The 15,076-nt window shown below is 37.6% G+C and overlaps 1 protein-coding gene across 3 annotated transcripts in view; it reads right to left on the bottom strand.

Moving 5' to 3' along the window:
* The window catches only part of SNX4 (sorting nexin 4), a 68,858-nt gene that overhangs the window by 49,656 nt on the left and 4,126 nt on the right, over positions 1-15,076 (bottom strand). For 2 of the 3 annotated variants that reach the window (XM_004373605.3, XM_023728776.1), the window contains 3 exons: positions 2,351-2,472; positions 313-448; positions 88-237 (listed from right to left, as the gene is read on the bottom strand). In XM_004373605.3, coding sequence (XP_004373662.1) covers positions 88-237; positions 313-448; positions 2,351-2,472 — 408 coding nt within the window. The remainder of the gene's footprint in view (positions 1-87; positions 238-312; positions 449-2,350; positions 2,473-15,076) is intronic. The other variant, XM_023728777.1, reaches the window with a different exon arrangement.

Below are 15,076 nucleotides of genomic sequence, written 5' to 3'. Positions count from 1 at the left end.
AAAATAATAAGCATTCTATTGCTTAGAAGAAAAATAAAACTCCAAGTCAAATGAATTTTTTAAAAAGACTAAATAAAAGGAAAATACCTGTGTTAAAAACAAATAGAAGATTTTGTCTCTACAAAGAATGGGATGTGAAGCAACTCTCAAGAGGAAGTTTTCTAAACCAATCCGTCGTCTTTCCACAAAATCCGGATCCATGTTGTCAGCAGAAAGTTTATGCCAAACAAATTCTGCCTAGTTAAAGAAAACAATCATTCAGAACAGTCTCAATGCTAAGCACTTCTACATCACTGCCACTGCGCTTCTTACCCTTTTCTCCGGTAGTGGTGGCACAACAACGTGTGGATAGTAAACTAAAAGGTAGCTTCTCAACAGCTCAAATTCACTATACCGCCTCCACAGTGAGTCTGTGAGGACACTCTGCCCGTCAATATGCTCAACTGACCTGAAAAGGAACAGAAGAACATTTATATTATTTTTTCAAAAATACAAACACACACACATACACACAGTTTTCTTTAAATTCATAACTCCACTTATTGAACGCTTATGAACCAGGTACTGAGTGAAGCACTTGTCCTATATTATATTTCATCCTTCCAACAACCCTGTGCAGCAGGGATTATCCCCATTTTACAGATAAGGAAGCAGCAGTATATGCTCTGCCTACAGTCACAGAGATCTGTGAGTAGAGCACTTGGATCCATTTGATTCCAAAGCCTTCACTTCTAACCACTTGCCTTCTGTTACAGAAAACCTACTTGAACTCAGGAGAAAGAGAAAGAATTCTAGATGATTAAATTAGGAAATCTGAGGGTTCTAGTTGTTTAAAGGGGCCCCGGTGGCACTGTAGTTAAGAGCTTGGCTGCTAAACAAAAGGTCAGCAGTTTGAATCCGCCAGCCACTCCTTGGAGACCTTAAGTGGCAGTTCTACTCTGTTCTATAGGGTCGCTATGAATCGGAATTGACTTGATGGCAATGGGTTTAGTTGCTTGAAGGCCCAATCACCTTAAAGATACCGTACTTATAAAATAATCTATTCAAAAAAAGTATTTCTTAAAGTGAATATCTATATGATATGGGACAGGCGAGAATTTTGTAAGATAGGAAAAGCACAAAGCATAAAGAAAACAAGATAAATTCGACAATCTTAAAATTTAAAACTTTCGTACTTTAAAAGATAACATAAGCAAGCCCAAAAGTCAGTATTTCTCAAATTATGGTCCATGGCCCATCTGTATCAAAACACCTAGAGTTTTGGTTAAAAAATGTAAATTCCAGACTCTACCACAAAAACCTGTAGTTTAACAAATTCTCCAGGGAATTCCTTGTATTAAAATTTGAGAACCACTGTTTTAAAACAAATTTATGATCAAATACAATTGTGGAAGTCAACTCAATAATTCTTTTGTGTGCCATATATTTACTGATGATCCACTTAAATATTTACTCAGAATCTTACTCAAGTATGGTCACTTCTTACTCCCAGTTTCAAATCAGATAGGGCTAAGGAAGAAAGCAATGAATGATATTCTATTTACTTCAAAGTGAAGAGTGAACAATTATAAGCTATTCCAGATTATTCAAATCAAGGTTTTCTTCCAACAATAAAAGTAATCAATAGCTAATTTCATTGCCCAAGTGCATGATGAAAATAGGTATATACTAAACAATATCCTTTTTAAACTTGAGTTTTCTTAGAAAGCTAGAGCTAACACTAATTTCTAAAGTGTCATTTTTAAGTAGCTAATTTAACTTTAAAAAACAAAAAACTTCTCAAGGGACCGTAGTCTAAAAAAAAAAAAAATCACCTTACAAATCTCTGTATATATGTATATATATGCATGTTTGTGTATACATACACACACACACACACACATACATGACCCAGTTTTAAAAAGAACCTTATCTTTCTCTTTTCTAAAATTCCTATTTTATACAAATATAGCCACCTTATTCTCTACTAGACTTCTATGATAACCATAGCCACCTACCTAAATTCACTTCGGATGCTCCTGAGAACCTAGTATCCTTTCCCAAAATTGCACAGGGACTGTATCTAAGATCCAGAACTCCACCAAAGCATGTCTCAAGTAACATCCCAGATCCCCAAAGTAGTCTACTAACCTCACCTCTCCTCCCAAAACAAATACATTAGAATACCAAGAGTACCAAAGCAAAAGACACTCTTGTTCACTTTACCTGTTAAAAAGGAAAAAACAAAAACAAAACCCAAAAAGCAACCCCTAAAAAGACAATGACCTGTAAACAATTCTGTTACACAAGAGAGTCTACATCAGCAGACAAAGCTTCCTGTCTAAACCCAGGCTGAATTCTCACCACCCACCTTGTTTCGACGAGGTAAGCAGTGTATGTTTCTTGCATGTTCACGGCGTTTCTTCCACTTCGCTTTTCTGCTTCTGAAACACTGATTTCTATCTTTTTCAACGAAAAATTATTTTCTGTCATCTGGACAAAAACAATGACAAGAAAACTCCTTTAAAATGGTACTGAAAAAATCCCCAGCTATTATAATAAAACTTTCTTGGTACATATTTCAAGTTTGTTTCTTAAATTTCTTGAGTGGCTAAATGACTTAGTAGCTAATGATATGCCTCTCTTTATCAGCACATTAAACTTTCCCCGAAGCCATTTTAACACATTTAATGATTAATGATTAAAACTTACACATTCTGATGACCAAAAATAAATCTGTATAGAAACACATAAACAAATCTCTCTCTCTCAAAAATGAAAAACTGTATTTATGTCAAAAGGCAAGATTTTCAGTAGTCAGTTTAATTTAAAAAAAAAAAATCAGGAATCATCTTACATTCAACTTCAAATTTTGGCAGTGGTTAATAGGCTCCACCCTTGAGACAGCAGCAGGGTTTAAGAAGAGAGATTCCTTTTTTTTTTTTTTCCCATTAGAATCTCATCCCAGATCTACACCAATGGACCAAAAATAATAATAAACACATCACTGGTGGCTCATAGGCCATGTGTCAGAAGTGCTCCACTGAGGAAAGGTCTTGAATATACTCGAAGTCACTCCAAGTCCACAGGGAAGACAAAGTAAGACCACGTAATAACCGCTGTGCTTTGGCTTTCTCGCCCTTGTTCACTTTCAACGTTCAGGGGTGGTTTTTAATAAGAACACTGAAGTGTATAATTTGGGGAAGTTTGTGAAGGACAGCTGTAAGTAAAAAGGTAGGTATACCAAAAGGTAAGCCAACACTTAGTCCAGACTAAGACCAGGAAGAAAGATCTGGCAATCTACTTCTGAAAATTAGCCAATGAAAATCTTATGGATAACAACAGAGCACTGTTTGATATAGTGCTGGAAGAAGAGCCCCTCAGGTTGGAAGGCACTCAAAATAGGACTGAGGAAGAGCTGCCTCCTCAAAGTGGAGTTGATCTCAACGACGCGGATGGAGTAAAGCCTTTGGGACCTTTGTTTGTTGATGTGGCATGACTCAAAATGAGAAGTAACAGCTGCAAACAACCATTAGTATTCAGAACTTGGAAAGTACGAAATATGAATGGAAGAAAATTGGAAGTCATAAAAAATGAGATGGAACACCTGAAGATCAACATCCTAGGTGTTAGTGAGCTGAAATGGACTGGTACTGGCCATTTTGAATCCAACAATCATATGGTCTACTATGCTGGGAATGACAAATTGAAGAGGAACAGTGTTGCATTCGTCGTTAAATAGAACATTTCAAGACCTATCCTGAAATACAACGCTGTCAGTGATAGGTTAATATTCATACACCTACAAGGAAGACCAGTTAGTACAACCATTACTCAAATTTACACAACAACCGTAAATGCCAAAGGTGAAGAAACTGAAGATTTCTATTACTGCAGTCTGAAACTGATCGAACGTGCAATCAAGATGCACTGATAATTATTGGTGACTGGAATGTGAAAATTGGAAACGAAGAAGGATCAGTAGTTGGAAAACACAACCTTAGTGATTAAAATGAAGCCAGAGATCACATGATAGACTTCTGCAAAACCAACAACTTATTCACTGGAAATACATTTTTTCAACAACACAACCAACAAAGATACACTGGACCTTGACAGATAAACAAGAATCAAATCGACTACATCTGTGGAAAAAGGTGATGGAGAAGCTCAATAACATAGGTCAAGACAAAGCCAGGGGCCAAATGCAGAACAGGCTATCAACTGCTCATGTGGAAATTCAACTGAAGCTGAAGAAAATTAAAGCAAGTCCCCGAGACTCAAACTATGATTTTGAATACAACCCATCTGAATTAAGAGACCATCTTGAGAACAGATTTAACACACTGGCCACTAATGACTGAAGATCAAAAGAGTAACAACATGTGAAAGAGGATTGGCATGGCGGGACTTGTGGCAGGGCAAACAAACGCAGAAAGCACACGTTATCTGTATAAAAATACAGTTAATGGTCCACATGAACCACAACCTCTTCAAAACCTGAGACCAGAAGATCTAGATAGTGCCTGGCTACTACCAACTGTTCTGACCAGGGACACAATAGAAAGTCCCAGATAGAATGGGAGAAGAATATAGAACAAAACTCAAATTCCTAAAAAAGGTCAGATCTACTGGACCAACAGAGACTAGAGGAAGCCCCGAGAGACTACTGCCTAAGATAAGATACCCTTTGAACTTGGAATTGAAGCTATTTCTGCAGGTCACCTTTCAGCCAAATAATAAATTGGCTTATAAAATAAACAATATCACCTGTGAGTAATGTGCTCCCTTAAACAAATTAACTGCATGAGCCAAAGAGTCCACAGTTACCCAGAAGCAAAGCTAGGACAGCAAGGAGGGGAAGGGAAGCTAGATCAACGGAAACAGAGCAAACAGAATGGAAACAGCAAGAATGCTTACACATTGTAAAAACTGTAACCAATGTCACAGAACAACCTGTGTAAAAATTGTTAAAGGGGAACCTAATTTACTGTGTAAAGTTTCACCTAAAACACAATGAAATGTTATTTAAAAAAAAAGAAAGGTCATTAAAAAGGCAGGAAAGAAAGAAAAGACCAAAACGAATGTCAGAAGACACTCTGAAACTTGCTTTTGAATGAAGAGCAGCTAAAGCAAGTGGAAGAAATGATGAAGTAAAAGAGTTGGACAGAAGATTTCAAAGGGCGGCTTGAGAAGACAAGGTGAAGTATTATAATGAAACGTGCAAAGACCTAAAGTTAGAAAACCATAAGGGAAGAACAGGATCGGCATTTCTCAAGCTGAAAGAGCTGAAAACTCAAGCCTCAAGCTGCAACACTGAAGGATTCTATGGGTGAAAAACTGAATGATGCAGAAAGCATCAAAAGACTAAGGAAGGAATACAAAGTCATTGTACCAAAAAGAATTCACATTCAACCATTTTAGGAGGCAGAATATGATCAAGAGCTGCTAGTACTGAGGGAGTAAGTTCAAGGTGCACTGAAGGCACTGTCGAAAAACAAGGTCCCAGGAACTGACAGAATACCAACTGAGACAGTTCAAAAAATGGATGCAATGCTAGAAGCACTCACTCATCTATGTCAAGAAATTTGTAAGAGAGTTACTTGGCCAACCGACTGGAAGAGATCCAATATTTGTGCCCATTCGAAAGAAAAGCAATCAAACAATGTGGAAATTATTGAGCAATACCATTAATGTCACACACTAGCAAGATTTTGCTGAAGATAATTAAAAAATGACTGCAGCCATACATCAACAGGGAACTGCCAGAAGTTCAAGCTGGATTCAGAAGAGGACGTGGAATGAGGAATATCATTGCTGATGTCAGATGGATCTTGGCCAAAAGCAGAAAATACCAGAAAGATGTTTACCTGAGTTTTATTAACTACACAAAGGTATTTGACTGTGTGGATCATAATAAATTATGGATAACATCCGAAGAATGGAAATTCCAGAATACTTAACTGTGCTCATGTGGAATCTGTACACGTATCAAGAGACAGTCGTTCAAAAAGAACAAGAAGATATTGCCTGCTTCAAAATGGGGAAAAGTGTGCCACAGGGTTGTATTCTATCACCATACTTATTCAATCTGTATGCTGAACAAATAATCTGAGAAGTCAGAGTATTATGAAGAGTGTGGCATCAGAATTGGAAGAAGACTCATTAACAACCTGCAATATACACGATACAATCCTGTTTGCCAAAAATGAACATGACTTGAAACACTTACTGATGAAGGTCAAAGAAAACAGCCTTCAGTATGGATTATACCTCAACACAAAGAAAATGAAAATCCTCACAGCTGGACTAATAAGCAACATCATGATAAACGGAGAAAAAATTGAAGTTGGCAAGGACATCATTCTAATTGGATCCACAATCAACGCCTACGGAAGCAGCAGTCAAGAAATGAAATGGTGAATTATATGGGCAAATCTGCTGCAAAAGATCTCTTCAAAGCTCTAAAAAGCAAAGATATCACTTTGATGACTAAGATGTGCCTGACCCAAGCCATGGTCTTTTCAATCACCTCATTTGCATGCAAAAGCTGGACAAAGAAAATGGAAGAAGAAATGATGCATTTGAATTGTAGTGTTGATGAAGAATATTGAATATACCATGGACCATCAGAAGCATAAACAAATCAGTCTTAGAAGAAACAAAACCCGAATACTCCTTAGAAGCGAGGCTGGCAAAACTTCATATTGCTTACTTTGAACACATCATCAGGAAAAGATCAACTGCTAGAAAAGGACATCATGTTTAGTAAAGTAGAGGGTCAGAGAAATGGGAAACCGCCAGTGGGATGAATTCACACAACAGCCACACAATGGACTCAAACATATCAAAGATCATAAAGCAGCGCAGGACCAGGCAATGTTTCATTATGTTATACATAAGGTCGCAATGAGTTGTAGCTGACTTGACGGCCACAAACAACCAAAAGGTAAAAGGAGAAGCTACAGTAAAACCCATAGTGATATTTTACACAGAAAACTAAATCTATGAGCTAAGAGGTCAGAAAGAGCTGTGTAACAGTGCCAAAAACAAAAAATTCAGTGATGAATAAAGATGACACACTTAGGACATTCTCCCAAAATGCTGACGAAAAATGCAAAAGAAGGTAAAAATGCTAAAAAAAATAAAATAAAGAAAAAGGACAGAGAACAAACAGCCAATTCAATGGAATGGAATCATTAGTCAACAAAAACAGAAGTCACTCAGTAGTCCAACAAGACATTTTTATAAAGAATAAGTTGTGTGTTTATGTACTAAGAAAGAAAATAAGAGATAGGAGGAAATTATTCAACCAAGAGAAAGCTCAAGAAATTACACAAGCACAGACTACTCATGTTAGGGTTATGAAGTCATCATTGACTGAGATATAATTTTAGCCCACAGCCAAACACTCTGATTTACCACTATCTGCTCTAGTGAAAAATCCCTGACTTCTGGAAGCACATGACTGACAACTGATCTCTCCAGTCAAAAAGATAATGCATATGAGTCGTGAATTTACCCTGACATGCCATCCAATTACACACGCACAAAAAGCATAAAATCAGCTATTATAAATATTAGAGCGTGAAAACAAGCACACAACAAGGCCAGCAGGGTTGGTAGATGATATAAAATTGCCTATACTGTCAATACTAAAACTAAACAGCGCCAAGTGTAACACAAACAGTATCTTAACTGTTAGAAGGACACGTATCATCAGATCTAGAGGTGGGCTGGCTTGATAACTGAAGATGAGAGAAGGGACATGTTTTAAAAAGAGAGATACTATTTTTTAGATACATTCAAAGTGGACGTCTTATCAGAGTGAAGAACATCATTAAAGACAGACTGTGGTTATACTCATATCCAAAGGAATAATGTTCCAAATGTAGATGCTTGATGCATGAATGTAAAGCCTTCTAGATACAATTTGAAATATTAATATACACAATGGCCCTTAGTTTGAAATCATGTTTAAAACCTCCAGGGAAAATATCTTACATTCACATAGCATTTTGTTATACAAAATATTTTCACATCCCTCTCAGGAAAGATATTTTATTCTCATTTTGAATAGATGAGGAAACTGAGATGCACAGAAGCTAAGTGACTTGCCATAAACCACTGCTTTCTACCTCAGACTAAACAAATGTAGAAGATGGTCACATTTAAAAGGCTGATAAAATACTTTATTTCCCATTCAATTAATAAAAATGAATATAACTCGTTTTACGATTTAAAAATGCTATAAACAGTAAAAGAATCTTGGAAAATATCTTTTAGGGAAACATTTGCATAAACACGGTATAAAAGCCACTCTTATCTTTTTCTTTTAATATTTAGTAAATAGTTGTAAACCAATAGCAGGTCAGTAGCCACAAGGAAAGGCCTAAGTCCAATATGTGCCCCCTCCCCAAGAATATGCCAAACAATTCCAAGCCGGGCTATAGTTCAAAATGGACTCTGGTCCCGAATCACCAAAGTCCGAAAGGAAATGGAGAGAATAAGACAGAGCCTCAGGCAGCTTTGCAATCAGAATCCTGTTTTCTTGCTTGGCTTCCTCCCCCGCACCTTTGCATTAAAATCCTGCTTTCTTTGCTTGAAAGTTATATGTAAACCTCATTGCACCTGCATAGCATAATTAAGAATGCTGCTGATATAACTTGTATGAATTCCCTACTTGTAAACCCTTTAAAGGAAATTTTCCCCTCGCCCCCAGGGAGCAGTATTGGCGGCGGCAGCTCCGACTGACTCCTTTCCTTGCACAAAGAAATAAAGGTACTTTTCTGCCTTCCCACCTCGGTCTCTCGTTTATTGGCCATTACAAATCATGCTGAGCAAGAACCTGGGGTTTCTACCTGGTAGCACAAGGATTTCACTGTATGATCAGCTCCCCACTCTGGCAGCGCACCACTGCCCTTCTGTGGCGCTCTCTAAAAAGATGACAAACAAAAGTAGGCTACCCTGAAAATACCAACTTTTAGGACTGGGGGGTGGGGGAGAGTTGGAATATCTATTTACAGTATTTAATTTATGTACTTAATTGTACATTATTGAAATCACACACTAAAGAAAATACATTAAGAAAATATACTGTCTATTGTTATGTTAGATATTATAGCAAAAAGATACAATTAAAAGAAAACATGCAGACTGAGATGAACATGAAGCTAACTGAAAAAGAAAGAAAAAATGGCAAAACTGAAATATATTCTGGGCAGTAAAATTAACATTGCAAAAAATCAAATGAGCAAGAAGATGACATATTTGGGAAACTGTCAGATACAGAGGAAAAAGATCCTCACACACCCCAAAAAATGAAAATGATGAAAGATGATTTAAAAACAGGACAACAGAGAACACAGAACCAACCTTTAAATAATGGAAGTTCCTGAAGAAGAAATCAAAAGAAACAGATTAGAAACAATAACCATCAGTATAATTAAAAGAAAAGGAAATAAACAAAAATATTCCCAAAATTGGAAAAAAAAAATTCTAAGGCTTCAAATTGAAAGGCATGTGGTCCATGTGCAAAGAATTGGGAAATTTAAACATGTCAGGGGAAACAAAAATCTTAGTAAGATTCAGGCAGAAGAATAAGAAACAAGATCCCTAAAAAGAATAAAGATCAGATTTGCCTCAGACTTCACAATAATGAATCCCAAATGACAAAGAACACGTCATAGGACATGTTGAAAAGATTATAAAACTTGTTGTTTTGTTAGGTGGCATCAAGTTGATTCCAACTCATAGCGACCCTGTATACAATAGAACAAAACACTGCCCGATCCTGCGCCATCCTCACAGCTGTGGTCATGCTTGAGCTCACTGTTGCAGCCACTGCGTCAGTCCATCTCCTTGTGGGTCTTCCTCTTTTTTGTTGGCCCTCTACCAAGCATGATGTCTTTCTCCAGGGACTGATCCCTCCTGATAACATGTCCGAAGTATATGAAAGGAAGTCTTGCTATCCTTGCTCCTAGGGAACATTCTGGCTTCACTTCTTCCAAAACAGATTTGTTCATTCTTCTGGCAGTCCATGGTATTATTCAATATCCTTCGCCAACACCGTAATTTAAAGGCATAAATTCTTCTTAGGTCTTCCTTATTCACTGTTCAGCTCTTGCATGCATATGAGGCAACTGAAAACACCATGGCTTGTGTCTGGTGCACCTTGGTCCTTAAAGTGACATCTTTGCTTCTTAACACTGTAAAGAGGTCTTTTGCAGCAGATTTGCCCAATGCAATGCATCGTTTGATGTCCTGACTGCTGCTTCCACGGGTGTTGACTGTGGATCCAAGTAAAATGAAATCCTTGACGACTTCAATCTTTTCTCTGCTTATCATGATGCTGCTTACTGGCCCAATTGTGAGGATTTTTGCTTTCTTCATGTTAAGCTGTAACCCATACTAAAAAGCTGCAGTCTTTGATCTTCATCGATAAGTGCTTCAAGTAGTCTTTGCTTTCAACAAGCAAGGTTGTGTCATCTGCATATGGCAGGTTGTTAATGAGTCTTTCTCCAATCCTGATACTTCGTTCTTCTTCATTTAGTCTAGCTTCTCTGATTATTTGCTGAGCATACAGATTCACTAAGTATGGTGAAAGGATACAACCCTGACGTACATCTTTCCTGATTTTAAACCACACAGTATTCCCTTGTTCTGTTCAAATGACTGTCTCTTGGTTTATGTACAGGTTCCGCATGAGCACAATTAAGTATTCTGGAATTCACATTCTTCATAATGTTATCCATAATTTTCTATGATCTACACAGTCGAATGCCTTTGCACAGTACATAAAACATAGGTAAACATTTTTCTGGTATTTTCTGCTTTCAGCCAAGATTGATCTGACATCAGCAATGATATCCCTCATTTCACGTCCTCTTCGAAATCCAGCTTGAATTTCTGACAGTTCCCTGTCGATGTACTGCTGCAACCATTTTTGAATTATCTTCAGCAAAATTTTACTTGTGTGCGATATTAATGATATTGTTCAATCATTTCCACGTTCTGTTGTATCAGCTTTCTTTGGAATGGGCACTAACATGGATCTCTTCCAGTCGGTTGGTCAGGTAGTTATTTTCCAAATTTCTTGGCATAGACAAGTGAGCCCTACCAGCGCAGCATCCATTTATTGAAACATCTCAATTGGTATTCCGTCAATTCCTGGAGCCTTGATTTTGTCAATGTCTTCAGTGCAGCTTGGATTTCTTCCTTCAATACCTTTGGTTCTTGATCATATGCTACCTCCTGAAATGGCTGAACATCAACCAATTCTTTTTCTATATGGTTTATAAAACACACTAACATATTATTCCTTCAAAAACACTTAACCCCAGCAGGATTTTTTTGTAGAAATTGATAAACTGTTCTGAAAATTTATATCAAAATGCAAAGGACCTACAATAGCCAAAACAATTTTGAAAAAGAACAAGTTGAAGGACTTGTACTATCTGGTTTCAAAACTTATTTAAAAAGCTAAAATAATCAAAACAGTGTAGTATTGTCTTAAGAACAAACATAGAGATCACTGGAACAGAACTGAAAGTCCAAAAACCCTTACATTTAAAGTCAACCGATTTTAACAAAAGCATCAACGCATAAGAGGCAAAGAAGAGTCCTCTCAACATGTGGTGCTGGAACAACTGGATATCCATTTCCCCCCCCTCCCCGGGCAAAAAAAAGAATTTAGACCCTTTTCTCACACCACACACAAAAATTAACTCAAAATAGTTCACAGACCTAAATGTAAGCACTAAGACTAGAACTTGTAGGAGAAAACATAGAATAATATTTTTCTGACCCTGGGATAGGTAAAGGGTTCTTACATACAACAGTGAAAGCACAATCCTTAAAAGAAAAACAAACTGATAAACTGGACTCCATCAAAATTTTAAACTTTTGCTCTTGAAAAGACACCATTAAAAAAAGAAAAGACAAGTCACAGACTGGAAAAAATATTTGCAAATCATTTATCCGATAAAAGACGTGCATCCGTAATATATAAACATTTAGAACTCAATAATAAGACAAATCAACCAATTAAAAAATGAGCAAAATACCTGAATAGACATTTCACAAAAGAATACATACAAATGGCCAATAAGCACATGAAAAGATGTTCAACACCATCGGTTTCTTAAAAGATAAACATTAATTTACCACATAACTCCACTTCTACAAAATCTACCCAAGAGAAGCGAAAACATATATTCACACAAAGACTTGTATGTGAATGAATGTTCACAGCAGCACTATTATTAGTAGCTAAAAACTGAAAACAATCCAAATATCTAACAACTGGTGAACAGTTAAACAATGTAGTAGAGCCACACAATGTAATACCAGTCAGTAATACAAAGGAACAAACTACTAATGCATGCTACAACACGGATGGGCCGCAGAAAGCATCATGCTAAGTACAAGAAGCCAGGCTCAAAAGACCACATATTGTATGATCTCATTTCTATAAAATGCCCCAAAGACAAATCGGCAGATGTGAAAAGCATATTTGCAGCTACAGAAAGCCTAGGGATGAGGGTGGAAAGCGGGGTTAACTACAAAGAGGGCTGAGAATATTTCTGGAGATGATGGAAATGTTCTATAAGTGGATTGTGGTGACGGCTGCAAAACGCTATAAACTGAAGTCTGACTTCTGGATGTGGCTCTGCGGGAGGTTCTTTGTCGGTTTCAGCTCCTAGCAGCTGGCAATTCTTGGGGTTCCTGGGCTTGTAGATGGATGTGCTGTGTGTGCCTGTCTTCATATGGCGTCTTCCCCTTGTGTGTGCATCTGTCTATTCGGCTCTTTTTGTAACTCAGAAGTGATTAGGTTTAGGATCTATCTTCCTCTGGTATGGCCTCACTAACATAACAAAAGAAACCCTATTTCCAAACAGGGTCATATTTACAGGTACAGAGATTAGGATTTCAACACTTATTTTGGGGGGGACACAATTCAACCTATAACAGTAACTAAGAAAAATAGGGTTATAATACTTGACCTGTTCTCTTGTGTTTTTTTCCTCTAAAAATATATGTCTACAAAATTAACAGCACGCCTATTCAGAAAACACTAATTTTTATTTAAAACAAAGCAATATGTAAGTTTGAAGTTTTCAAAGTGAGTCACAAAATGTTCATGCAATTAATTTGGTAGGTTGCAAGCAACACCCTTTTTAATGAAAAAGAATAGAAAGGAATTACACAAAGTAACGGTTACACGGTTTCCTGAAACGCTTACGTATGTAAGTATACAGACGTTGACTACGATGTAAGAAAGTATTCTGTCCCACGAGTCACCTTCCAAAAAATAATGAGAGCTACTGAGGTAAGAAATGAGAAAAACAGCCTTGATTATGATCTAATAATCTGCTGCTAAACTGATAAATTCTATAACTATACCCATACACTTTCTGTTATGTTATTCTTATTTACCACCAACCAGTTGCTGTCAAGTCGATTCTGACTCATGGTGAACCCATGTGCATCAGAATAGAACTATGCTCTACAGCGTTTTCAATGGCTGATATTTTCTGAAGCAGATCACCAGGCCTTTCTTCCACAGTGCCTCTGGATGGACTTGAACCTTAACCTTTCCAACCCACTAGCAGCCAAGCTCAAGCTCATTAACTGTGTGCACGACCCAGGGACTACATTCTCATTTGCAGACTGTCTCAAACCTTACAGTTCTGGCCTACTCCACCCAGTTCTCAGGTGCCGATCAGTGAAAGTGCTAATTGTGAGGAGGAGTTTTTAAGCTCCAGTTGCTCAAGCACTTTTTGCCCCACCAGTACTCCCAGGCCCTAGCCGGTACTCTCTGGCCCTAGCTAGTACTCGCCGGCCCTAGCCAGTACTCCCCCCCGCCCTAGCCAGTACTCCCAGAACTACCATGCTGTCCTAAAAAAAAAAATCATTTCTGAATTCCTCAGGCAATGGTTCTTCTGTCGGCAAATACTGTAAGCCCCTAGTCCTGCCTGTCAACTACCAAGTCAAACTGACGGAAACTTTCAGCCCTAAAAAATGTTCTTTCCTCTATTCCCTTGCTATTTCCTCTCCTTTCTGCCAGGACTAATTACTACTTTCTTGGAAATTGGATTCCCCTGTTTTTCCGTTTTCTAAAATATTTCAAATAGAACTGACTATAGCTTTAAAAAAAAATCCTTTCTCACAGGAAAAGAAAGGAATCTTTTAATTAGACAATGGAAAGGAAAAGAGAATTGAAAACTCACAGAAAGAAAAGTAAGGACTACAGAATGAAAAGAGCTTACAGCAGAGTTTAAATATGCCTCTTGACCAATGACGTTTAAAACCAGAAGAGTCTTGTGACTCTAAACAGTGTTGGTTTCTACTAAGCCAGAGGGCAGGGTAATTGTTAGGAATCACTTCACTACCCCACCTCCAAGTTTGCAAAGTCTAAACTAAATTAGTTGATCAGGCAAACTTTTGCCATCTCTGCTGCTGTCTGCATGGTTATTATTGTGGTGAAATTCTGATAAATAAGCACATCTTTTACGCCATATTTTTCTTCTTAAAATTCAACTGATCCTAACTACACTAAAAAAACCAAACCAAACCCACTACTGTTGAGTCAATTCTGACTCATAGCAACCCTACAGGACACAGTCGAACTGCCCCATAAGGTTTCCAAGGAGCGCTTGGTGGATTTAAACCACTGACTTTTTGGTTAGCAGCCGTAGCTCTTAACCAGTACGCCACCAGGGTTTCCTAACTACACTAAAAACTTTAAACACAGTATTGGAGCAATGTAACTTATTTTTGAATGAAGCAGCATGGAAAGAGCACTAATTTCTGAGTCAGGAGGCTCTGGGCTCAAATCCCTGCCGTCCCACTGACTAGCTAATGATGTTGACCAAATCAATTCTCCCTGGGCCTCTGCTTCCTCATCTTTAAAATGGGAACAGACTACCAATCTTTTTTTTTTTTAATTGTACTTAAATGAAGGTTTACAGAACAAATACTTTCTCATTAAACAGTTAGTACACATATTGTTTTATGACAATGGTTAACAATCCCACGACATGTCAACACTGTCCCTTCTCAACCTTGGGTTCCCTATTACCAGCTTTCCTGTCCC

This window comes from Trichechus manatus, unplaced genomic scaffold (genome assembly GCF_000243295.1).
Source record: "Trichechus manatus latirostris isolate Lorelei unplaced genomic scaffold, TriManLat1.0 scaffold00026, whole genome shotgun sequence".
Lineage (NCBI taxonomy): Eukaryota > Metazoa > Chordata > Mammalia > Sirenia > Trichechidae > Trichechus > Trichechus manatus.
This window is presented reverse-complemented; position numbering and strand designations above follow the sequence as displayed.